This window comes from Oncorhynchus masou, chromosome 25, assembly GCF_036934945.1.
Source record: "Oncorhynchus masou masou isolate Uvic2021 chromosome 25, UVic_Omas_1.1, whole genome shotgun sequence".
Taxonomy (NCBI): domain Eukaryota; kingdom Metazoa; phylum Chordata; class Actinopteri; order Salmoniformes; family Salmonidae; genus Oncorhynchus; species Oncorhynchus masou.
In genome coordinates, this window is record NC_088236.1 from 40,888,399 (window position 1) to 40,915,319 (window position 26,921).

At 42.3% G+C, this 26,921-nt stretch overlaps 1 protein-coding gene across 2 annotated transcripts in view; it reads right to left on the reverse strand.

Annotated features, from left to right (window-relative positions):
* The window catches only part of LOC135514336 (BDNF/NT-3 growth factors receptor-like), a 93,292-nt gene that overhangs the window by 44,294 nt on the left and 22,077 nt on the right, over positions 1 to 26,921 (reverse strand). For both annotated transcript variants that reach the window (XM_064937752.1, XM_064937751.1), the window contains exons 13-14: positions 7,014 to 7,199; positions 1,610 to 1,740 (exon numbers count right to left, since the gene is read on the reverse strand). In XM_064937752.1, coding sequence (XP_064793824.1) covers positions 1,610 to 1,740; positions 7,014 to 7,199 — 317 coding nt within the window. The remainder of the gene's footprint in view (positions 1 to 1,609; positions 1,741 to 7,013; positions 7,200 to 26,921) is intronic.

The following is a 26,921-nucleotide window of genomic DNA, read 5'->3' on the forward strand; positions in this document are numbered from 1 at the left end:
GTTTTGTGTTGTTTGATGCAAGAAACCACTTTATAAAATAAAATGCATTATTATTCCCATAACATTATTACAGCGAATCAGACAAATTATGCTACCCTCTGCCTATTGGCTACTTAGTTTATTCAAGCCTTCTCAAAATACATCACTGACCCTTTAAGACAAAAGAAAAGCTCTTTACCTGACTCTCTTTTCAAAGATGGCTAGAAATGTACACGTTTTGTGCTCTTGTAGGAATCGATGACTCCCCCATTGCTGACTACAAATGATCTATAACTGGGCTAATAACTCACTAACTAGCAAAGGATATGAACAAAATGTGCACACGTGGCTACATGCAGCTCTTGCTTTGATCTCAAGACAAGTGCATCTACTCACGACCACAGCTGTAAACACAGTCCAGTTCAAAGTAAATAGCACAGATCCATCCCAGGAGGTTGGTGGCACCTTACTTGGGGAGAATGGGCTCGTGGGAATGACTGGAGCGGTATCAATGGAATGGTATCAAATACATCAAGCATGGTTTTCATGTGTTTGAAGCCATTCCATTTGTTCCATTACGGCCATTATTATGCCGCACCAGTCTGTGTAGCGTACAGGCTGAGTCTTGCACGATAGAATCTTACTCCGATGCATTCTGCCCACAACAAAATCTAGTGCATAGTTTGTTTAGTTTGCGATGTGTTGTATTGAAAGTGGCTAATATTGCGTTGATTTGATCACAATTGCCACACTAAAGGGAAACGTTGATGGTGTCAACTAACAGGGAAAACTCTAGAAAGTTGTGTGAAGTTCAATCTCCCACTTCTCTCCGTGGGCTGATAGTTCTGCATGGCCGTCTCTGAGAGCTGCAAGGCAGTGTTGGGCAACTGCACGTCCAAGCACTAACAACCCAACCCAAGTGCTTCTTTCGACAAGTTCTGAAGTTTATTCACACGTACAGAAGACATTTGTTCACACATAGCTTTCAGAAAACTACCCCCTGAACGTGATTTACCTATGATATTGTACAACCGACCAGGACATTGGTGCCTTTGATCGCCTGTGTGACTTCTAGCATCTTTTCATGAGACTGCCAACGCATTAGCTAATATCGCTAATATCACTGTTCAGTATCTTGATCAATGGCTCCTCTGCATATTTTTCCAGCATAGCCTAGCCTATATGGCTACATGCCTGTCCAATATTTTCTTGTAAAACCACTACCATTAGTGGATATGAATATGTTAGACTGTAGAGATGGCAACTTGGAAAGTGCCAGGTCACATCTATCATCTTAGATGTGACTTGGTTGCAGGTTGCTCGTACATACAGAAAAGCTCCACTTCACACTTAGAATAATGTGGGAGTCCCACAGTGGGACACAGAAAGTACAGGAGGTCAGGGGGATGTGGGGGGATTCTTTCCCATCATGTCATGTATTTTTTATGAAAACTCTCCAATGAGATCTCATTTCACCACAGACTTAGAATGCTGGAAGCCTTGGAAGCAGGCTTTTTGGCAGATTTTCCTATAAGAGTGTTAGGGGGTTGGGGGTTAGGAGTCCATTTGGAAATTGGTCAAACAATGTAGTCTATAGTAGGTTGTGATAGACAGTAAAGAGCAGCGTTACCTTGACAGCCACCAGGATCTTGTCGAGCTCAGGAGACAGGTTATAGCACTCGGCCAGGAAAACCTTGCCAAATGCCCCTTCTCCCAACTCCCTCTTCAGAACTATATTGTGCCTCTTGATGTGCTGGACAACTGCAAGACAGACAGAACCTAGTTATTACAGATATCAGTGTGACTTCGTAAACTGGATGTATCGTATATGACAAGAGATGGTTGGATAAGGGTCTGGGAGCCTTCATTTGTTGCACAGAATGATCTAGCTACTATTTTATTTGATTTATATACAGTACCAGTCAAAAGTTTGGACCCACCTACACATTCAAGGGTTTTCCTTTATTTTTACAATTTAGAAAAATAGTGAAGACATCAAAACTATGAAATAACACATATGGAATGTGTAACCAAAAAAGTGTTGAACAAATGAATATATATTTTCTACTTGAGATTCTTAAAAGTAGCCACCCTTTGCCTTGATGACAGCTTTGCACACTCTTGGCATTCTCTCAACCAGCTTCATGAGGTAGTTACCTGGGATGCATTTGAATTAACAGCTGGGCCTTGTTAAAAGTTAATTTGTGGAATTTCTGTCCTTCTTAATGCATTTTAGCCAATCAGTTGTGTTGTGACAAGGTAGGGGTGGTATACAGAATATAGCCCTATTTTGCAAAAGACCAATTCCATATTATGGCATTAACAGCTCAAATAAGCAAAGAGAAATGACAGTCCATAATTACTTTAAGACATGAAGGTCAGTCAATATGCAACATTTCAAGAACCATCAAGCGCTATGATGAAACTAGCTCTCAGGAGAGCCGCATGAACGCATGATCTCCGCATGTGTGGATCCCACCATGAAGCATGGAGGAGGAGGTGTGATGGTGTGGGGTTGCTTTGCTGGAGACACTGTCAGTGATTAAGTGTGCAAAGCTGTCATCAAGGCAAAGGGTGGCTACTTTGAAGAATCTAAAATCTAAAATATATTTTGATTTGTTTAACACTTTTTTTGGTTACTACATGATTCCATATGGGTTATTTCATCGTTTTGATGTCTTCACTATTATTCTACAATGTAGAAAATAGTCAAAATAGAAAAACCCTTGAATGAGTAGGTGTGTCCAAACTATTGACTGGTACTGTACATTGTGGTGATGTGTTTTGTGTAATCAATGTATTTTCAATTGAAAGGGAGTTTTACTATTCGTTTTGTATTCTGTCTTTTTATTGTGATGATAGCAATTTGTAACATCGTGTTGTACAGTGTTAGCTCAGCTCTGTCTCTCAGCATATGCAATAGCTGTCAGGTGGGAATCGTCAGAAATTGATGTTTGAAGGTCTATTTGACTGAACAAACACTGAGATCAGTCTGGTGGTAATAACATAGCAGGCTTTTCCCAGTGCTTTCTCCCAGAGCGGTTTTCATGCAGCCAGATACTGTAGATGCTCTGCACCCACTTAACTCAACCCAGGCCTCCCTCTACAGCACGAGGACAGTGGAGAACACCAAAACATATTCATCAGCAGGTTACTGTCTTCAGAGAGAGAAACCGTGGACCCGGACACAAACCATCAAGATTTATTTCTGATCTGATTAAGAAATGCATTTGAAGAAAAGCTCACCACTCGAGCTATTGCATTACAGCGGGCTAGACTTTGAAGCTGCATCGATCTGCACTAACTTACTGAGAGGCATAACCCAATATTATGTAAAAAAAGACAGGGAGAGGGAGACAGAGAGCCTAGGCCATTAGACTAGCACATACAGACTCAAGACCTGAGCGCAGCTTTGTGTGTATGTGTGTGAACCTGACCTGATGACATCACATCTGCCAAAACATGTGGACCTGATGACATCACATCTGCCAAAACAACAGCTCAGGGAATGAATTACATATAAGTTCCCACAGTTCCCAGAACATCTATCCACAAAAGCCACAGCTCGTTACTATTGCTCACTAATTCTCTTCTTTCACAAGGATAATAGCATGGTTTCAAGTTAAAACGCAGATATTTTTACCATTACAACCATACAACTCCACCATTACTGCCAATTCATGTACAGTAAATATACATTTACACAACCAAACTTGACACACGTACTCTTATATCATTCTTTGTAAGTACGTAATATGTACATGTCAAGAAGAGACATGTTCCCTATCCAAGTCCTCCCCCTTCCACTGTCTGTCATCCTCTCTAGTTTCGGCTAAGTAGCTGTGCTTTTCCAAAGCCTCACTTCTGGATGGTAGAATAGGGGTTGGCTTTAGACTTTAGTCCCTGTGTTCTGATGTCATGGGTGAATGGGATCATTTCCACAGGAGGAGAGCCCTTCTGCAAGTAAACATCCTGGTAAAAATACATTTGTGAATCAAATTTTCCAGTACAATGTTAATCCTTCTAAACCCAGAGACCTGGGATGGAGAGAACAAAAGGAAGAAACAGGGGTTGAAAGAAGAGTAGACTGCACTAAGAAAGGAGGAAACCTCTGTTGTGTCGGCCTTTAGTCCTTCCGTTGCAAGACATGCAAGTTGACAGTGCATCTGTGAGCGTGTCTATCAGCTGGTGTGTGTGTGTGTGTGTCTCATGTTCTTAATGAGCTATGACTACTCTAATGGAGCGGACAAACCAATGGAGGCCAAGATATTAGAGTCACACCCACTCCCCTGACAGAATACCTTACCTAGAACTGTTTAGCTCTTCCTCATCAAAGTGAATACTACATTGATACACACACATGCGCCCGCACACGCACACACACAAACACTGAGATGTACAGTATTGAGCATCATTGACTGACATTTTACAAATCCATTTTTTGGGGCTGCAGAGATCCAGTCAGATCACAACCTTCTCTCCATTGGCCCATACAGGAGAAGCCGGAGACAGACATGCACATACAATACCAGTCAAAAGTTTTAGAACACCTACTCATTCAAGGGTTCTTCTTTATTCATAATATTTTCTACATCGTAGAGTAATAGTGAAGACATCAAAACTATGAAATGACACATATGGAATCATGTAGTAACCAAAAACAAATCAAAATATATTTTATATTTGAGATTCTTCAAAGTAACCACCCGTTGCCTTGATGACAGCTTTGCACACTCGCGGTATTCTCTCAACCAGCTTTATGAGGTAGTCACCTGGAATGCATTTTAATTAACAGGTGTGTCTTGTAAAAAGTTCACTTGTAGAATTTCTTTCCTTCTTAATGTGTTTGAGCCAATTAGTTGTGTTGTGACAAGGTAGGGGTGATAGACAGATGATAGCCCTACTTAGAAGATAGCTCTAAATACCAAGTCCCTATGATGGCAAGATCAGCTCAAATAAGCAAAGAGAAATGACAGTCCATCATTCATTTAAGACATGGTCAGTAAATGCGGAAAATGTCAAGAAAGTTTCTTCAAGTGCAGTAGCTAAAACTATCAAGCGCTATGATGAAACTGGCTCTCATGAGGACCGCCACAGGAATGTAAGACCCAAAGACCCAGAGTTACCTCTGCTGCAGAGGATAAGTTCATTAGAGTTACCAACCTCAGAAATTTCAGACCAAATAAATGCTTCACAGAGTTCAAGTAATAGACACATCTCAACATCAACTGTTCAGAGGAGACTGTGTGAATCAGGCCTTCATGGTCAAATTTCTGCTACAAACCACTACTAAAGGACACTGTCTGTGATTTATTTAGAACTCAAGGCACACTTAACCAGCAATGCTACCACAGCATTCTGCAGCCATACGCCATCCCATCTGGTTAGTGGGACAATCATTTGTTTTTCAACAGGACAATGACCCAACACACTTCCAGGCTGTGTAAGGGCTATTTGACCAAGAAGGAGAGTGATGGAGAGCTGCATCAGATGACCTGGCCTCCACAATCACCCAACCTCAACTCAATTGAGATGGTTTGAGATTTGGACCACAAAGTGAAGGAAAAACAGCCAACAAGTAATCAGCAGTGTTGGAGGAGTATGCAAAACTGTCATCAAGGCAAAGGGTTGCTACTTTGAAGAATCTAAAATATAACATAACACCTTTTTGGTTACTAGGTGTGTCCAAACTTTTCACTGGGACTGTACATGCACACACACACACACACACACACACACACACACACACACACACACACACACACACACACTGAGACTACTGAGAGACACAGTCCTATTGTGGAGGTTATCTTTGCCACTAAATGTCATATGCACAGGAACATGTGTTCATTGACAAGACCTTGAATTTAATGGATTAGATGGATACAGCTACACTGCTGACAAGTGGCATTGATGCACAAGCACTCACACACAATGCGTGCGTGCGTGTATGTGTATGTGCATATCTGTCTCCGGTCTCTTCTCCTGTCTGGGCCAATTCGGAGAGGGCTGTGGTCTGACTGGTCTCTGAAGACAGTACATTATTATTATTATTATAATTTGTTGGTACTTTTTTCCCCTTTTTCATGATATCCAATTGATAGTTACAGTCTTGTCCCATCGTTAGAACCCCTACGAATTCGGGAGAGTCGAAGGTCAAGAGTCCTCCAAAACACAATCCTGCCAAGCCGCACTGCTTCTTGACACACTGCTTGCTTAACCTGGAAGCCAGCCGCACCAATGTGTTGGAGGAAACACCATCCAACTGGCGACCGGAGTCGGCTTGCAGGCGCCGGGCCCGGCACAAGGAGTCTCTAGAGCGCGATGGGACAAGGTAATCCTGGCCGGCCAAACCCTCCACTAAACAAGACGACGCTGGGCCAATTGTGCGCCGCCTCATGGGTCTCCCGATCACGGCCGGCTGTGACACAGCCTGTGATTGAACCCGGGGCTGGAGTGACGCCTCAAGCACTGCGATGCAGTGCCTTAGAACGCTGCACTACTCTGGAGACCAGCCAATACATTTTCTTAAATAAAATGTCAGTCAATGACACTCAATACTGTACAACACACACACACACACACACACACACACACACACACACACACACACACACACACACACACACACACACACACACACACACACACACACACACACACACAGAGAATGCCTCCTGTCCCACTCAACACATTTTATCAGCAGCTCCAAGGCCAGTTCCATAGCAGCGGAGAGGTTGTTGCTATGGCAGCCCATGCATACGCACATTCAGGTGTGGGTTCTTAGATGGCTTCTACAATATGTGTTGGTGTAACAGATTCACGGGGACATCAGCACTCAGATCCCCTGAGATCTCCTAGTCCGCACGTCACTCTTCTTCGCTGCAGCATAGTAGGCTATGTCAGCTCAAAACATGTTGTTACCAATTAAAATGAACTGGTGGTGAACGGAAGACATTCATATGTGTGTTGCATATTTGTCTCTGTGCGTGTGTGTGTGTGTGTGTAAGCCATGGTCTTGTTGTTCTACTCACAGGTGTCTGATTTGAGCATGCTGTTGCTGCGGAAGTACTGAGGGTTCTCGATGACGGGGATCTTGGTCATGCCAATGATGACGGCGTCTGGGCCCATCTCAGAGGAGGACGGAGTGTTACTGCCGTTGGACACGTGGTGGAGAGGAGAGGCTGAGTCGTCATCGTTGCTGATCACAGACGATGCACCTGAGAGGAGAGAAAGCGAGGGGAGTGGAATTCAGTATGAGAGAAAAGGTAAAAGAGAGGAGAGAGATGAAGAGAAGAAAAGAGAAGAGGTGTTTGAGGAAAATTAAGGTGGAAGAAGGAAAGAAACAAATGGAAGGGGAGGCATGTTTTTGTCTTAGCAAAAAAGCACAAAGCTTAATTACATACCAATCACCACACCCGTCCTTGTTCATTGTCAAAGCCCATATCCAAAGCACCCAATATGGGTATAACACATTTTATATGCAACTTTACAACAGGTAATATTCAAATATAGTTAAATAGTACATTTTGAGTGCATTTTGTATTGTTACTGTCTAGGATTTCATCGGTCTCCTCTGATCCACCAACAGAAAAATGGTCTTTAAATGGGAAATCTGTGTTTCAAAGCATACACCCCTCCACTGTTTCAGTGAACATTTTTACAGTCAGCTGACGCACTTATCCAGAGTGATTAATTGGAGCAATTAGAGTCAAGTGCCTTGCTCAATGGCACAGACAGACTTTTCACCTAGTCACTCGGGTATTCAAACCAGCAACCTTTCAGTTACTGGCCCAACATTCCTCATCGCAAGGCAATTTCCCCCCTCCCGTAAACTGGAGAAATGTGACCACTCTCAAATGCATTGACAGCTATGAAAGCCAGATCAGACAGTTGAACTAAGCTCATATGGCATTTACAGTCAAATTCCTCAAGATCAATGGCGATATATCATGAATTTGAAAGTCTAAAAATGGATTTGGCAATTGTGAATGACCTCTTTAAACTAGCGGAGGTTGAGGACCAAACCTATTTTCAAAAACTATATTCAAATTGCATGTGTGTATCCCCTCAGGGGCAATGAACGTACAACAGTAGTTTAGGTCATGGTGAGAGAAAGTGCGTTGATAGAGTGCTTTGTGAATGGGGAAAGAGAACGATGGTCTGACGCTGAGCCCGTGCTCATTCCTTTGTTGTCCATCATTTCTCTGTGGACCAAACTCTGTTTCTTCTCTGGTTTCCACTTCCATCCCAAAATAAACAATTAAGCTCTTATTCTCATACACACAGTCTCAATCTCTAAACACGAACACATACAAACGCCCCACACGCACCTACAATCGTGCACGCGCACACACACACCACAGTGTTGTTTTTGGAGCAGTGGAGTCATGGAAGTGGTGCATTCCTAAGGAGGAGGAGGCAGTGGAAAAGGACAGAGAAACAAAGAGGGATTGTCTCTCAGCAGGCTTATAAGGTTGTGTGTGTGTTTGTATGTCTGTGTGCTAGTATGTGTGTGTGTGTGTGTGTGTGTGTGTGTGTGTGTGTGTGTGTGTGTGTGTGTGTGTGTGTGTGTGTGTGTGTGTGTGTGTGTGTGTGTGTGTGTGTGTGTGTGTGTGTGTGTGTGTGTGTGTGTGTGTGTGTGTGTGTGGGTGTATGCTTCCATGCGTGTACCCTGATCATCGGATTGTGGTGAAACATGACTGGTATGTTCCTACAAGTCAAAGCACAGGTCCGTCGAAAATAGTAGATGCATTGTGGAAACAGGAAACAACATAAGCCCTGACACATGACAGCAGCACTCATGAAAAGCATTGTAGCGACCCTTACCAAGGTAATAACGAGGTAGTTATGATCTCCCTCACGAAGGTTAAGCCTAGTGGAGCAGTGGTTAGCAAGTTAACCATCCCGTAGTGGGCCGATTTACCCTAATTCATACTGACTAGGGCCAGAAGTTTTTTCTCACAACGACATCTGACCAGGAAAACCTCTACAGGGGTCTTAGTTTAGGACTAAAGGTGAGCCTTGCCTCCTGGTGGTTTGAGAATTCCAACTAAACTTTACGATCTCACAACACCGGATCTCTTTCGTCCAGCCTTTCTTTACTGGGCTGCCGTGGCTTCTCTCTGCTACTTGAGGTTCAATCAAAGCGTGGACACTATAGCGCTCTACAGAGGAGCTCTTTCATTCTCCACCGCTAATGTGTTGAGTGGTTTCTCCGCAAACAGGCTTCTCTCTCCCCTGTGGGTGCTCAAATTATGTGCCCCCATTATGCCTCCCTCCCCACCGCCGTCCTCAGGAAGAGGCGTGACGCTACCGCATTGTACAGTAGTGGCTGCACTTCAATGCATTGTTGAGACTGGAGAGACGTCCATCTTGGATCTGACTGGACCCCAATGTTCTGGGCAGTGTAAAAAGAGACGTACGTATGGATTTTCTCTGACTGAGAGAAGTGATCCTCCGAGCACAGCTGGTCTAATCAGGTTGAGCTGAGGTGCAGACAGCCTGGTAGACGACAGGCAGTTAGGGCATGTACATGACTTACCAGAGACAGTGACGTGCGGCAGCCCACATACACGCCTCTCTGAACCCCACAGAAACACACTCTAGGCCTGCCAAAATCTGAGAGTAATGAACTTCTCCTCGTTCTGTATCTCAATCAAACACCAGACACTACAGTAATTAGAGAGTTATGGTTTTCAGCCATGATATTAGAGGGGGGGGGCTCACTTTTAACGTGAGGTCCAGGGTCAGATCATTATAAATGCTATTTAGCCTGGAGAAGGGAGGGGAGGGAGCAGGTCAGTAGGCCGCGGGGAGTCGTTTGGGGCTGGGGGGTGTAGGTAAAAGCTTAAGTGGGGTCAGGTCCTGACCTAACACCATTAAACAGACAGGGAGCTGCTCCGCTGCTGGGGTGGGCTGGCTGGACTGGGGGCGGGTGACTCCATGTTTCTCAAATTTCTAATTTCAAAGTGTTTAAGGTTAAGTTTAGACACCAGCTCCACATTTTTAAGGTTAGGGTTAAGTTCAGGCATTAGCTTCTAATTCGTAAGGTTAGGCATTAACACTAATTGGTTAAGGTAAGGGTTAAGGTTTGGGATAGGCTTTAAACAAATATCTCAAAAACAACTTTCTATTGCTGGATTTGAACATGCGACCTTTGGAATCAAAGGCAGATGCTCAAGTAACCTATTTGAAGCTAACACTGCTCACTGATGCTCCTAGTGGCCGGTTTATACATCATTTCCTGACATCCTCAGACATGGATGGACGTTGAATACTGACTTCTATCACCGGTGACCTGGTTGAATATATTGATCTCCTCTGGCTTGCTGGGCGCTCTCCCTTAGACAGACAGACTGACAGCAGCAGAACATTTATTGGACATGGGGGTTAAGGGCTGTTGGGGTTATGGACATGTGGAGTGTATTAAACGGTTTAAAATGGCATCATGTCTATCAGTGTTGTCAAAATGAGGGGAGATGCTGAGATTGAACCCAGGAGGAACTTGTGTTCCTCGTCCACTTCAGACGTGCTCAGTGCTAACCGGCAGTGATGTCGAGTGACCAGTAAAGTGTCCTGTCACTGTCACCCCTCTGGTCCCCTGACCCCCCCCCCAAATCAGCCACCCCCGGGCCCTCCAGCAGGGTAACCCGAGCATGTTGCTCTCTAAATCCACCTCTAACCCCACTGAACACAGGAAGTGATCTATCAATCTCATGTACACTAAGGAAATTAAGGGTGGAGGGATAGGAGGAGGAGACAAAAAAACGTACGTAGGAATTAGAGGAGAGGGGGAGAGATAGAGAAAGGAGATGAGGAGGGGGATGATGGACAAATGAATGAATTGAATAGGGGGAGAGAGAGAAGGATGAAGGGATGAAGACCGATGGAGATAGAAGGAAGGATACAATTTCATTTACACTGCAATGAAATGACAGGCTCTGAATCCAGCCCTATCTGTACCTGACAGAGCAGGACTTAGCTGCAGTCAACAGCATATCAGATTCCTAACCAAACCCCTCCATTTAAAAATAGAGATTTCTCTCTTTCTCTTTCTGTCTGTGCTTTTCTATTTTTAATTAAAAAAACACATTCACCTTCTCATATGCCACTAGGAAACCAGCTCCCCTCTTCCCACTCAATACAAGCAAAGGTGACGAGAGAGACGGAAAAGGAAGGAAAGTGGAGTAGAGTGGAGGGAGGAAGAATAATGAAAAGGGAAGAGAAAGAGAGACAGGCAAAAAACATATGTTTCCTCCCAATACTGTTTGCCATCCATTGTTTGTCTTGTAAATTAATGGCTGTAAGTGTGGTGGTGCACTCTGTAGGTTCCCTGGTGTGTTTAATGTTGAATGGCCACATTGATACACACATAGGCGTGGATTGATGACATTTTGACAATCTAGTCTGAGTGTCAATGAGGGCTTTGAATTGCACTCTTTCAGCCACTGTGTGTGTGTGTGTGTGTGTGTGTGTGTGTGTGTGTGTGTGTGTGTGTGTGTGTGTGTGTGTGTGTGTGTGTGTGTGTGTGTGTGTGTGTGTGTGTGTGTGTGTGTGTGTGTGTGTGTGTGTGTGTGTGTCATGTCCATGCAGCGCTCATGGCCTGTGTGTGGACGGAGTGTGGGGATGGGCTTCTACAAAACCCAAACACACACTCTAGAGAGGGGGAGGAAGGACAGAGAGGGTGGACATGTGGAAAAATGCATTCACTTTAGTAACTACCAATATACAGTTCCATTTGTGTTTATTGTCAACAAGTGAACCGCAATAAAAAAATATAAAAAACTTTATTTAACCAGGAAAAGGCCATTGACACCCAGAGACCCTTTTTCGAGGGAGACCCCTGGACAAGAAGGCAGCAACGATCAATAGATTACAGAATTAAACATACAAAAATGCAATACAACAACATGATCCAGCCCAAAACAAGCATTTACACTCAACAAACAGAGCAGCACAACGTTGCTTTTTATCAAGTGCATTACTGGTGTAGTTTGCCATTGCCATAGCTGCAGTTGTGTCGCTGTGTCCTGATCTAAAGCCAGACTGAACCCCACTCAGTATGTCCTTTTCAATTAAGACGTTTTTAACTGAGTTTACTAGGGGGATTCATATACTTTGGCCAGGTTAGGGAGTTTAGAGATAGGACGATAGTTATTAGCATCTGAGGGATCTCCACCCTTCAGCAGTGGGAGGACATAAGCTGATTTCCAAATGCTGGGTATGAAATTGGTCAAGAGACTCAAGTTGAAAATGTGAGCCACAGGTTCAGTAATAATACCAGCTGCTATCTTTAAGAGGTAGGGGTCCAGGTTGTCTGGACCTGCATACTTTTTTATTCTCAATTGCTTGTTGTGCTTTATAGACCTCAGCATGAGAAACAGGCTCAAAAATTGAAATGTTTCACATGAGGGCCTATATCATAGTTTACTGTAACTATATGCCTCTTGGATATGACGTAAAAACACTACAGCAATCAATCCATCATGTATAGCACAACAACCACATCATACACTTACAAGAGGCTCTTGGCTCTGGATATTCCAGCAAGTAGCCTATAAAAACATATTTTATATTGCATATTGGAGGGTACACATATATTCCAATAGAAAAAAAAATGTAAAGGCCCAGTGCAATCAAAAATGTGATTTTCCTGCGTTTTATAAATGTGATCCCTAATTCGGTCTTATGTAGCAATTGTTTTTTTTTTTTTTATTTGATAAAATTACAGACTACAAAATGGTATATCATACACTGCAGTTAAGGAAAAATGGGAAAGTAATTATGCTTTGAAAGTTGATAAACTTGTAACCCCACTTTTGAGAAAATGGCCCTTGAATGTATTTCTTTTTCTACACCCATTCAACATCATTCACAACCTCTTAAGACTTAGCCCCACCCATCTCTTTAAGAATTCACATGTGAGGCCATGTGCTAAACAGAGTGAGTAAGGTAGTGTAGTAAACAACCAAAGATTTCAAGACTAAAAGTGGTGAAAGTAGTAGCAAAAAGTAGTAGTAAAAATACACTGTATCTAGTCCTTGGCCTATATCCTAATCTGACTTTGGTGCAGGTCATGTTGTTCTTCACATTACCGTCTCTGGTAAACACACAATATATCAAATAAAAATCTAAGTTTATTTGTCACATGCACAGGATACAGAAGGTGTAAATGGTACAGTTAAATGGTAACTTACATATTTGCATAGTAGAAATATCTAAAATAGAACACGTCCCGATAAAAATATAGTATACATATTAGATGATGCTTACCCACTTATCCACACGTGTCTAAATTGATGGGTCATGTGAAAGAAATGCTATAACCAGCCCCCAGCCACATCTAGCTAAATTGATTGGTCCTTATTGTCTAGACATGTACACATGTTCATGAAATACAGTAGATGGCCGTAATCATCCCCATGTAATCATCTGACGAAGCTAAACAATGAACATTAATCCAAACTACTAGCTACACTACGAACAGATTGTCATAGCTAGCCACCATGCATGAACTGCTGTTGCATGAATCTGCAGGTAGCTAAATCTAACCAACTGGATTCAATGTTAGCTAGATAGCTAACATTAGGCTATAACTAGCAATGCCGATGACTATCTGAGATACAAATGATATTACTACACAGATAATGCACATAACCCATGTTCCCTCTAAGCTTCTCGCAGTAGCCCCGAGACTGCCGTGCAGCTCCCCCTGGACTGCTACGCAGAAGTATCAGCTCACGCAGAGAAGCACGAGATTGAACTTCACTCAACTTTCTAGAGCAACCGTCACCTACCGGTCCAATGTATTCCTAGGCTATTGCCAAACATTTCTGTAAAAAACCCAACGATAAAGCCTTGGTTTTTTCTTATTCGTCTCGGGCTGTTGGTGGTAGGTGCACCCGATTCTGCTGCCCTGTGTGACTGTAGGCGAACTGTTGCCATTTTGCAAAGGTGGAAAAAGTACTTAATTGTCATACTTGAGTAAAAGTAAAGATACCTTAATATAAAATGACTCAAGTAAAAGTGAAAGTAACCCAGTAAAATACTACTTCAGTAAAATATTTTAAATATACTTAAGTACAGAGGTTGAAAAAGTACTCAATTGTCATACTTGAGTAAAAGTACAAAGTAAAAGTAAATGCTACACATAAAATTCCTTATATTTGGCAAACCAGATGGCACAATTTCCTGTTTTTTTACTTTTTTTGGCAGCTAGGGGCAACTCCAACACTATACATAATTTAGGTTCACCAGATCAGAGGCCGTATGGATGACCAGGGTTGTTCTCATGATAAGCGTGTGAATTGGACTTTTAACTGTCCTGCTAAGCATTCAAAATGTAACTAGTACTTTTGGGTGTCAGGCAAAATGTTTGGAGTAAAAAGTGCATAGTTTTCTTTAGGAATGTAGTGAAGTAATGGTAAAAGTAGGCAAAAATATAAATAGTCAAATAAAGTATAGATACCCCAAAATACTACGTTAGTAGTACTTTAAAGTATTTCTACTTAAGTACTTTACACCACTGCCATTTTGAACCATTACATGTGTCTGAAGGTACAAGCTCTGCCTTCCTGGCGGGCCCAGGGAGCAAATCAAGTGCACTATAGGCCTACCGCTAGCCAATCGGATGGCTCAGATGACCGTGTCTGCAGTAACGTAGCAGGCACAAAAGAAAGCTACAGCAAAGTTGATACTGTGTGATCTCAAAACGTTTAAAACCATGACTAGAGAGAGGCTGTCAACGAATACAACAAAGAGATGCTGTTTAAGATCTTACTCAGCACTGTCAACACTTTGTATTCAACACTTTTATAAGTAATGAATGAGTAGGAAAGTGCATCTATAGGCTTGTGTTGTTGTTATTATTAGTGGCTTTTTTAATATTGAGGAATATTTCACTTTCTTTGTTCATAGGGGTAACAACATGAATTTGTGCATGAGGCAGAAATAATTCGCCGCGACTCGAATTTTTCCAGTTGAAAGACGGTGTCCCTTTTTGGTTAGTGGAGGAAAGGGGAGAGCCTAGGGATGTTGAGAGGCGGACCCTAAGTCTGCTGCTCTCTCCCTCGCTGAGACTGACAATCAGATGCAGGCTCCATCAGTCCATTCAAATTAAAATTAAAAGCGAATTATTTAAATGTATGCTCACTCAGCTGTGTTTCACAAGTAATACAACAACGGATCTATTACCGGTGTGATCATACAGCCTATAAAAATTCAATCAAAGCCAAAATGCGGTGATAATGTATTTGGCCTATAGCTTACTGCACAAACCTCATTTGCTACAGTACTGTTTTTAATTGGTTAAAGTTGAGCGGAAGATCTCGGCTTGCATTTTGACTCAAAGTGATCTTGACCCAGAAAAGGTTGGTGACCACTGTTCTAGAGTTTTCCCTGTTAAAAATATATATAAATAAAAATGTGGCAATTGTGATCGAATCCACACAATATCAGGCACTTTCAATGCAACAGGCTTGAATAAGCTAAATAAGCCAATAGGCAGAAGGTAGAATAATTTGTCTGATTCTCTGTAATAATGGTATTGGAATAATAACGTATTTTATTTTGTAGTGGTTTCTTGATTCAAACAACACAACAACATTTTCAGTCACCTCCTTGTTTGAAGGAAAAGTGGATAAACAGGTTAATGTCAAGCCCTACATATATTTTTTTTTTCAAAAGTTTCATGAATTGTAGACCTACATTGAACACCACACATTGGCTGCTATTTCCACATTAAAATGTTATGGGATGCATTTTCGGGAATTGTTTTTGATTATAGGCCACTGTGGTAGGTCTACATTATGATCAAATAGCCACAGTAGCCTATATGGCCACTGTTAAAAATGTAACTTAATGCGGCTACGCGCTGGAAGTTACACAGGCTTTTTACAACGTTCAAGTTGGCGCTCAGAAGACCTGAAATGTGCTCTGTGATGAAAAAAAATGAAGGGAATATTGCACGTAACGTTAGCTAGCGAGCCAGCAAGCTAGAGTTTGCTAGCTTGCTAACAGTACTTTTTAACTTGCAATGAAAATGACTTTGACAAAATTAGAAACAAACAGTGAATTCGGAAAGTATTCAGACCCCTTGAAGATTTCCACATTTTGTTGCTTTACAGCCTTATTCTAAAATGAATTAAATGATTTTTTCCCCTCATCAATCTACACACAATACCCCATAATGACAAAGCAAAAAAAGGTTTTTAGAAATGTTAACAAATTTAGAAGAAAAAACTGAAATATCACTCTTTTGACCCTTTACTCAGTACTTTTTTGAAGCACCACTGGCAGCAATTACAGCCGTGAGTCTTCTTTGGCATGACGCAAAAAGCTTGGCACACCTGTATTTAGGGAGTTTCTCTCATTCTTCTCTGCAGATCCTCTCACGCTCTGTCAGGTTCAATGGGGAGCGTTGCTGCACAGCTATTTTCACGTCTCTCCAGAGATGTTTGATCGGGTCCAAGTCTGGCCTCTGGCTGGGCCACTCAAGGACATTCAGAGACTTGTCCTGAAGCCACTCCTGCATTGTCTTGGCAGTGTGCTAAGGGTCGTTGTCCTGTTGTAAGGTGAACCTTCACACCAGTCTGAGGTCCTGAGCACTCTGGAGCAGGTTTTCATCAAGGATCTCAATGTACTTTGCTCCGTTCATCTTTGCCTCAATCCTGACTAGTCTCCCAGTCTCTGCCGCTGAAAAACATCCCCACAGCATGATGCTGCCACCACCATTCACAGCAGGGATGGATTGGCCAGGTTTTGAGCAGTGCCTGGTTTCCTCCAGACGTGACGCTTGGCATTCAGACCAAAGAGTTCAATCTTGGTTTCATCAGACCAGAGAATCTTGTTTCTCATGGTCTGAGACGCCTTTAGGTGCCTTTTGGCAAACTCCAAGCGGGCCGTCATGTGCCTTTGATTGAGGAGTGGCTTCTGTCTGGCCACTCTACCATAAAGGCCTGATTGATGGAGTGCTGTAGAGATGGTTGTCCTTCTGGAAGGTTCTCCCATCTCCACAGAGGAACTCTGGAGCTCTGTCAGAGTGACCATTGGGTTCTTGGTCACCTCCCTGGCCAAGGCCCTTCTCCCCCGATTTCTCAGTTTGTCCGGGCGGCCAGCTCTAGGAAGAGTCTCTGTATAATGTATAATATCTGAAAATGTAGCTACACTCTTACCCGTATACATGGATCAATGTTTGTTTGGCCTGACCTGTCAAGTCACTGTGGTTCACGCTGACTGTGTGCAGAAAGTAGTCCATCACAACTTTTTCCCACTGATCTTGGTCGATAGAGCATGCCAAATTCAGGGCAACAATGTTGTTGAGAGCAGTAGCAACACTTTTGCAGTACTCCATGGCTAACGTTATATATCTTTCAAAAAAGCAGTGGTAGCAATGATTATATACACATAATCAGCAGCTCATGTTATAGACAGAAGCATTTTACATGGCAGACCAATCAGAACTCATCTCTCGGCATCTCCAGCCCATCCATTATCTCAGCCAATCATGGCTAGTGGGGAGGTTTGTGTCTTTTTCTGTGACTAAACCAACTCAGAATTATCTAGCAAATGTATTCATATTTACAGATGGCATACACGTTTGTTATTAAGGCACATGCAAGTTAATATGTTCCAGAAGGCATTTCTACACCCAAAAAACTTGTTTTATGTTCAAATGCCTCCCCTGTGAAGTGATGAAGTGCAGCATATACCTAGCTTCCTGAAATGGGTCACATATACTGTACCTGTCAAAAGTTTGGACACACCTATTCATTCAAGGGTTTTTATTTGTACTATTTTCAACATTGTAAAATAATAGTGAAGACATCAAAACTATGAAATAACACAAATGGAATCATGTCGTAACCAAAAAAGTGTTAAAATATATTTTATATTTCAGATTCTTCAAAGTTGCCACCCTTTGCCTTGATGGCAGCTTTGCACACTATTCGCATTCTCTCAACCAGCTTCATGAGGAATGCTTTTCCAACAGTCTTGAAGGAGTTTCCACATATGCTGAGCACTTGTTGGCTGCCATCTCAATTGGGTTGAGGTCAGGTGATTGTGGAGGCCCGGTCATCTGATGCAGCACTCCATCACTCTCCTTCCTGGTCCAATTCAACCCAAACCATCTCAATTGGTTTGAGGTCGGGTGATTGTAGAGGCCCGGTCATCTGATGCAGCTCTCCATCACTCTCCTTCCTGGTCAAATATCCCTTAAAGTCTAGATGTGTGTTTTGGGTCATTGTCCGGTTGAAAAACAAATGATAGTCCCACTAAGCAAAAACCAGATGGGTTGGCATACGGCTGCAGAATGCTGTGGTAGCCATGTTGGTTAAGTGTGCCTTGAATTCTAAATAAATCACAGACTGTGTTACAGGCAAAGCACCACCTCACACCTCCTCCTCCATGCTTCCCAGTGGGAACCGCACATGCAGAGATCATGTTAAGGTTTTCTTCATCCTCTGAAGAGGAGGTGTAGCAGGGATCGGACCAAAATGCAGCGTGGTTATCTTCATACATCTTTAATAAAGACGACACAATACAAAACAATAAACGTAACGTGAAAAACCTAAACAGCCTTATCTGGTGCAAACCAACACAGAGACAGGAACAATCACCTATGAAATATGGCTGCCTAAATATGGTTCCCAATCAGAGACAACGATAAACACCTGCCTCTGATTGAGAACCACTCTAGGCAACCATAGACTTACCTGGACAACTCTACTATACCACAATCTCATAACCTACAAAAACCCCAAGACAAAACACACCACATAAATAACCCATGTCACACCCTGGCCTGACCAAAATAATAAAGAAAACACAAAATACTAAGACCAGGGCGTGACAGATCATCCATTCACCTACTTTGTCGGTGATTTATTTAGAATTCATTTAATAGTTTTGATGTCTTCACTATTATTCTACAATGTAGAAAATAGTACAAATAAATAAAACCATTGAATGAGTAGGTGTGTCCAAACTTTTGACTGGTACTGTATTTCCGCACTATGAGGGAATAATACTGTGAAATTGTGAAAATGATGATAGTGTAAGAGCTGTATGAAAACACTGTCTGAAATTTCTGCCTGTTTTGGTGGGATGGAGTTTTGGCCTGCCTGGTGACATCACCAAACGGGAAATTTGTTAATAGACCAATAAGAAAAAGAGTGTTTAAAACTTCCCTACAAATAACAGCTAGTTTTCAGTTTTCCCCTCCCCACTCAGATCACCCCAAGACAGTTCTCGCAATTTCTTGAGAAATTGCTCTTTGCTAAGAAGATATTTTGGTTTCTTTTTGACCATTTTAATTGAAAACAATCACAGTAAGGTACTTAATTGTTACCCCAAAAATGATTTGATATCGAGATAAAAACATCTGCATTAGACCTTTAAGATGCACATCCAGTTTAATAAATGTTAATACAGTATTTATTTTCCTCATCGTTAGAATGACTATCTAATTTCTCTTAAAAAATATATAGCACTGAAATAAGTACAAATATGTGCAAAACATGTTGATATACTATATGTCCTGAAAACAGAAGGTTAATTGTTTATGAAAACCTGTGTTTTATTTTCCTATGGAAGTGTAACCCTGTGTATCTGTATCTCATGGAAGCTGTCTGATAAATGTGTCTCAACAGTGACCCTGTGTAAGATCATCAATTAAATACATCAAACCTGACCTACATTTGAACTGAGTGTGTGTGTGTGTGTGTGTGTGTGTGTGTGTGTGTGTGTGTGTGTGTGTGTGTGTGTGTGTGTGTGTGTGTGTGTGTGTGTGTGTGTGTGTGTGTGTGTGTGTGTGTGTGTGTGTGTGTGTTGCATGCATTTGACCTATTTGTGTAAATTGAAAGTATTGTGTAAGTACACGTGTTAGCATGTGGAGATGCATGTGTGATTGTGTGTTCTTTCTATGTTTGTAAATGTGTTAAGTAGTATCTGCATGTACAAAGTATGTGTGTGTTGTGTGTATATGTCTGTCTGACGCAGAGTTGGAATGCTGGGGGAATTATACTGTGATGATTAATTTAACACAGCCTTCCAGAGGTGTCTGTTTAATACATGAGATCTCAGCACAGAGTGCTGAGACAGAGTTAGGTCGAGTGTGTCTGGGCACTAAAATATATCTCACTATGGCCTTACCTGAACACCTAACCCATTAACCCACTCTAAATTCCTTGGACAGACTCCTCTGTAGATGGTGATGAAAGTGGTGCTGGAGGAGAGAGCCTAGTATTATCTAGTATAGAGTCTGGATTTTCTGGTGTGTGTGTTGGGGGTAGACAGTGTTCTGGATTAATTGTGCGTGTGTGTGTTTGTTTGTGCGTGTGTGTGTGTGTGGGGGGGGGGGGCAGATGTAGGTTAATGGCCGTCTTATCTCGGCCCCTCTGCTCTGCATTATTCATCTACAGAGAGGCTTTCAGGGTCTCACCACCGGACCTCCTGCTGATTGGATGGCTGACTCCTCTATTGGGCCTATAGCTCACCTTCACTGTGCCGTGTACACCTCAACCGCCACACTCTATTTACATGACACCATCCTGCTAGTTGTCTGTTCCACTTGTTGTTTTTGTCTGTCTGATTGTCTGTCTGTGTTTGTGAGTCCATCTCTCCTAGTGTCCAACCACCTCCACTGGAACATTATGAAATAACACAAAACCTGAAGAAAAACACAGATCAAACGAATAAAATGAGCAGCAACATAAAGGACAATGGTGAAATCATAATAAAACCAATGATATATAAAGCATATGTGATTAGAAATAATATATTCAAATCATATCTACATGTAAAACATCCCCCAATAGTAGAAAGTAGGTCCCAGTTGCTGGTAAGACAGTGGTGCTTAGTATAGTTAGTGGGATCAACAGCATTGAGTGGTGGATTAAGGTTGATTAGTGAATTAGTCCTACAGTGCAAGGGCAGGTGTACAAAACATTAACACCAGCTCTGTTCCATGACATAGACTGACCAGGTGAATCCAGGTCAAAGCTATATCTACTTCAATCAATGTAGATGAAGGGGAGGAGACAGATTAAAGAAGGATTTTAAGGCCTGAGACAATTGGAGACATGGATTGTGCATGAGTGCCATTCGGAGGATGAATGGGCATGACAAAATATTTAAGTGCCTCTGAACGTGGTATGGTAGTAGGTTTCAGGCGCCCCCGTTTGTGTCAAGATCTGCAATGCTGCTGGGTTTTTCAGGCTCAACAGTTTCGGGTGTGTACCAAGAATGGTCCACCACCCAAAGGACATCCAGCCAACTTGACACAACTCTGGGAAGCATTGGAGTCAACATGGGCCAGCATCCCCGTGGAACGCTTTCGACACCTTGTAGACTACATGCCCTGACGAATTGAGGCTGTTCTGAGGGCAAAACGGGAGAGGGAGCAACGCAATATTAGGAAGGTGTTCTTAATGTTTTGTACACTCAGTGTATATACAGTCGTGGTCAAATGTTTTGAGAATGACACAAATATTAATTTTCACAAAGTCTGCTGCCTCAGTTTGTCCGATGGCAATTTGGATATACTCCAGAATGTTATGAAGAGTGATCAGATGAATTGCAACTAATTGCAAAGTCCCTCTTTGCCACGCAAATTAACTGAATCGCCAAAAAACATTTCCCCTGCATTTCAGACCTAGCACAAAAGGACCAGCTGACATCATGTCAGTGATTCTCTCGTTAACACAGGTGTGAGTGTTGACGAGGACAAGGCTGGAGATCACTCTGTCATTCTGATTGAGTTCGAATAACAGACTGGAAGCTTAAAAAGGAGGGTGGTGCTTGGAATAATTGTTCTTCCTCTGTCAACCATGGATACCTGCAAGGAAACACATGCAGTCATCATTGCTTTGCACAAAACGGGCTTCACGGGCAAGGGTATTACTGCCAGTAAGATTGCACCTAAATCAACCATTTATCGGATCATCAAGAACATCAAGGAGAGCGGTTCAATTGTTGTGAAGAAGGCTTCAGGGTGCCCAAGAAAGTCCAGCAAGCGCCAGGACCGTCTCCTAAAGTTGATACAGCTGCAGGATCGGGGCACCACCAGTACAGAGCTTGCTCAGGAATGGCTGCAGGCAGGTGTGAGTGCATCTGCACGCACAGTGAGGCAAAGACTTTTGGAGGATGGCCTGGTGTCAAGAAGGGCAGCAAAGAAGCCACTTCTCTCCAGGAAAAACATCTGGGACAGACTGATATTCTGCAAAGGGTACAGGGATTGGATTGCTGAGGACTGGGGTAAAGTCATTTTCTCTGATGAATCCCCTTTCCGATTGTTTGGAGCATCCGGAAAAAAATCTGGATGAAGACAAAATGAGCGCTACCATCAGTCCTGTGTCATGCCAACAGTAAAGCATCCTGAGACCATTCATGTGTGGGGTTGCATTTCAGCCAAGGGAGTGGGCTCACTCACAATCTTGCCTAAGAACACAGCCATGAATAAAGAATAGCACCAACACATCCTCTGAGAGCAACGTCTCCCAACCATCCAGGAACAGTTTGGTGACAAACTGTCAGGACCCGGTTACGAACCTGGGTCTCCGGAGTGAGAAACAGTCACTTAACCAACTGAGCCACGAATAGTCAGCAGAACCCAGAAGATGAGGCAGACACAGCAGTACTTAAGACGGTGTATTTAATAAAGTAAAAAGGAGAAGTCCTTAAATACAAAAATGGCAAATCCAAAAGGTGGTAGGAATAGCACAAAAAAGCCTCAAGAGATACTCAAAAACAAAAACAGAATTCCACAAGAGCATCCACCGGAATCGACAAGAATACACAGAACACTAGGGCTGGGTGCTAACATACAAACACAGAGCACAGAACTGAGGGAAACTAAGGGTTTAAATACAATCAGGGGAAAAACGAGGCACAGGCGCAAATAATAATGGGGAACAAGGGAAAAAACATAAGGTCAAAAAGCACAATGGGGGCATCTAGTGACCAAAACCCGGAACAACCCTAGCCAAATCCTGACACAAACAATGTCTTTTCCAGCATGATAGAGCACCTTGCCATAAGGCAAAAGTGATAACTAAGTGGCTCGGGGAACAAAACATCAACATTTTGGGTCCATGGCAAGGAAACTCCCCAGACCTCAATCCCATTGAGAACTTGTGGTCAATCCTCAAGAGGTGGGTGGGCGAACAAAACTCCACAAATTCTGACAAACTCCAAGCATTGATTATGCAAGAATGGGCTGCCATCAGTCAGGATGTGGCCCAGAAGTTAATTGACAGCATGCCAGGGAGGCATGCATCACACGATGCAAAATATTTCAGTATTTTGCAAGTTATACATCTTTAAAACTTGATTGCTGACATGCAACACATTTTAGGACTATATCAACAATGGACTAATGGAACAAATTCCAAAAGATAGTTTTTGAGTGGAATTTTCCTTTAGCCACAATAGATAAAGAGACACTGTGTCCTCACAACACCTAAAGAAAGGTATGGGAGTCACACAACAGTTGTCCCCTGGTTTGTTATTGGAAATTAATCAGAGTGGCAGAACAGAAGCTGACACAGATTCTTATTAGAATTTTCCATCTGCCTGGAAATGGAGGAGTGGCGGAGTGGAGGGTGAGTATCGAGCCAAAAACAATACCCTAATCGCCATCAGGTTGATAACTGGAACAGTAAGGAGGGATTGGAATGTGTTTTGTTCCTGGTGTTGAAACCATCAACCGTCTTGGACAGACACGCCATGGGAGAGAACAGCAGCTGCTCCACACCTCACACAAAGATGTTACACAACCTAGGTGTCTGAACCACATCTCCTGGTAATCACTTTCTAGCCATGGCCCTTCTTTGCCAACTTGCCTCACCTGTATACAACTCCACTGATCATATGTGTGTTTGCATGTGATCGTATGCCCGTATGAATGTGTGGTGTGTGTGAACATGAAGGTGTGTGTGTGCGTGCACGACAGAGCGCGTCAAATCAAATTTGATATGTCACGTGCTTCGTAAACAACAGGTGTAGATTAACAGTGAAATGCTTACTTGGTCCCTTCCCAACATTGCAAAGAGAAAAGTATAGAAAAAATAATAACGCAGAATAAATACACAATGAGTAATGATAACGTGGCTATATACACGACAGTGTAGGCTCCTCAGAGTAGGAAGGGGAGGACCATCCTCCGCGAATTAAAAAAAAATTAAATGGTGAAACATTAAAAAAGTTATTCTTTTTAGATAAAACTATACTAAATATATTCACGGCTCCCAATAATTGATTAAAACACACTGTTTTGTAATAAATATCTACAGTAGTCTCAACAGCACTTTGTAGGGTAGCACCATGGTGTAGCCGGAGGACAACTAGTTTCCGTCCTCCTCCGGGTACTTCAATACAAAACCTAGGAGGCTCATGGTTCTCAACCCCTTCCATAGACTTACACAGTAATTATAACAACCTCCTGGAGGACATCCTCCAACATATCAGTGCCCTTGCAGCATGAACTGACATATTGTCTACCCTATCAAAGGATCAGAGAATTAATCTAGTAAGAATAAGCTACAGCTAGCTAGCACTGCAGTGCAGTGCATACAATGTGGTGAGTAGGTGACTCAAAGAGAAAGACAACAGTTGAACAGTTTTGAACAAATAATGAATTTCTTTAAAAATTAAGTACTAGAGCCGGTGTAACTGCTAAACTGCTTGCTGACTGTTCACTGTACTGCATGATTGTAGTGGGTTTACTTACGCGTTAGTTCTAGTAGCTATGTTGATAAGCTATGACGTTAGCTAATATGGTGACATTAACAATGTAAGCTATGTGTAGCGGTTAGCGGTTATGATATGAAGGTTTGGCTTGGAAAGGTTTTCTAGCCTGGTCAAAGATAGCTGATGTGTTGTGCACTGAAGTCCACAAGCGGAGGGAAAAGTTTGGTGGAGGAGAGATGTGGAACTATCAGACCAAAATAAACTTTCTGAGGGACAGGGAGAAAGGACGGCCGGTCCATTCAATTCGTCTAGGACCTGTCTGCTAGGTTGAGAGAGAAACTCAAGGAATACATTCCGATTAGACAGTCAGTGGAGGAAAAGAGGATCAAGTCTCACCTCAGCTTCCTGGCAGTGCTGTGTGTGTGGAGGGGAGCGCAGAGGATAGAATTCACAAGCACGGATGAAGCCCCAATCAAGCTACAAGCTTGGCTTGGGACAAGCTTGGCTTGGATGGGTAAGGATGGGAGGTTGGGGCAAACTTGGCTTGGGTGGTGTAAAGGGGGTGCAATCTGGGAGGGGGAGGTGGAGAGGGATGGGTTTGGCTTGGGAGAGAGAGAAGGAAGGATTTAACTATACTACAATGTCATCTGACTTGCGAAACCTACTTTAAAAGGAAAAAGTGTTCTGGACAGATTAGGAGAGAGTGTTGAGTCATTATTATTCTGTTTGTCATTGTAGCTAAGATTCAATGGCGTTATTGGTGAGAGTGGAGAGGGGCTCTATCCGAGGGATTGGGACAGGGTGACCAAGGCCCTTCTCCTCCAATTGCTCAGTTTAGCCAGGTGACCAGCTATAGGAATAGTCTTGGTGGTTCCAAACTCCTTCCATTTATGAATGATGGAGGCTACTGTGTTTTTGGGAACCTTCAATACTGCAGAATTGTTTTGGGGCCCTTCCCCAGATCTGTGCCTCGACACAATCCTGTCTCGGAGCTCTACGGACAATTCCCTTGACCTCATGGTCCTCATTGACCTCAGGTTTTTGATCAGACATGCACTGTCAACTCTGGGACCTTATATAGACAGTTGTGTGCCTTTCCAAATAATGTCCAATCAATTGAATTTACCACATGTTGACTCCAATAAAGTTGTAGAAACATCTCAAGGATGATCAATGGAAACAGGATGCACCTGAGCTCAATTTCTCATAGCAAAGGGTCTGAACAGGTCCTTTTTTATATTTTTTAGTATAAATTTGCCAGCAGATTCTAAAAACCTGTTTTCGCTTTGTCATTATGGGCTGATGATGATAAAAATGATAAAAATCAAAATTCTGGAAAAAGTCAAGGGGTCTGAATACTTTCCGAATGCACTGTATGTCCCACAGGGGCAAATCTGGTGTTTTTAGATAGAATTCAAGCTATATTAGATCAGATCCAGACAATAACTATTATTTTAGCAGGCGACCTAAATCATATATTCGATAAGATTGACAGAAGTAGCATTTAAAAAGCAATCTCAAGGAGCCTGCAAAGATGATGAAAAATGTCAAATTTAAAAATAATTTACAGGACACCCGGAGATTACTATTTTTAAATGCACGCAACAATTTACTGGGTTTAAAAATCCATGACGTAGTGACACGGAATCATTCTCCGGTATAATGCTTAATATACACCAACAGAAAATTCACTATGTCATGTGACAGAATATAGAGAATGAAAAGAGCGCATCTTCAAGACCCCAAATTGATTAAATACGTAAATGGGAAAAAATGTAAACATTAAACATGTAGACATAGGGGACAGAGAAAAGCCAACACCAGATATCATTTGGGATGCTTTTAAGGCGTACATTAGGGGAATGATAATCTCATACATGGAAAAAGTTATATCTGACAAATGAATCAGTCTCTTGGAAAAAGCCAATAAAAATCATTACAAGGTAAAGAAGAAAACAACATATATTTTTTACTTATGCAGGAATATGATCTTTTACTTTCAAGAGAGACGACAACTACAGGTTAAACTACAAATAAAGCACTCAACTTAATGGCAAATAAACCTGGTAAAAATATTGCAGCCCTCAAAAAGCAAATACACGCCAAACCAATTGTAATTCTCAAATGAATTAGAAACAACAATGCGATTAATGGCAATTTTAAAAGCATCTTTGAAAATCGATATGAATCTGAATAAACAACAGTGGGACTGATCCTACAGCCTTCGTAGACCCAACAACCCTGAAGCAATT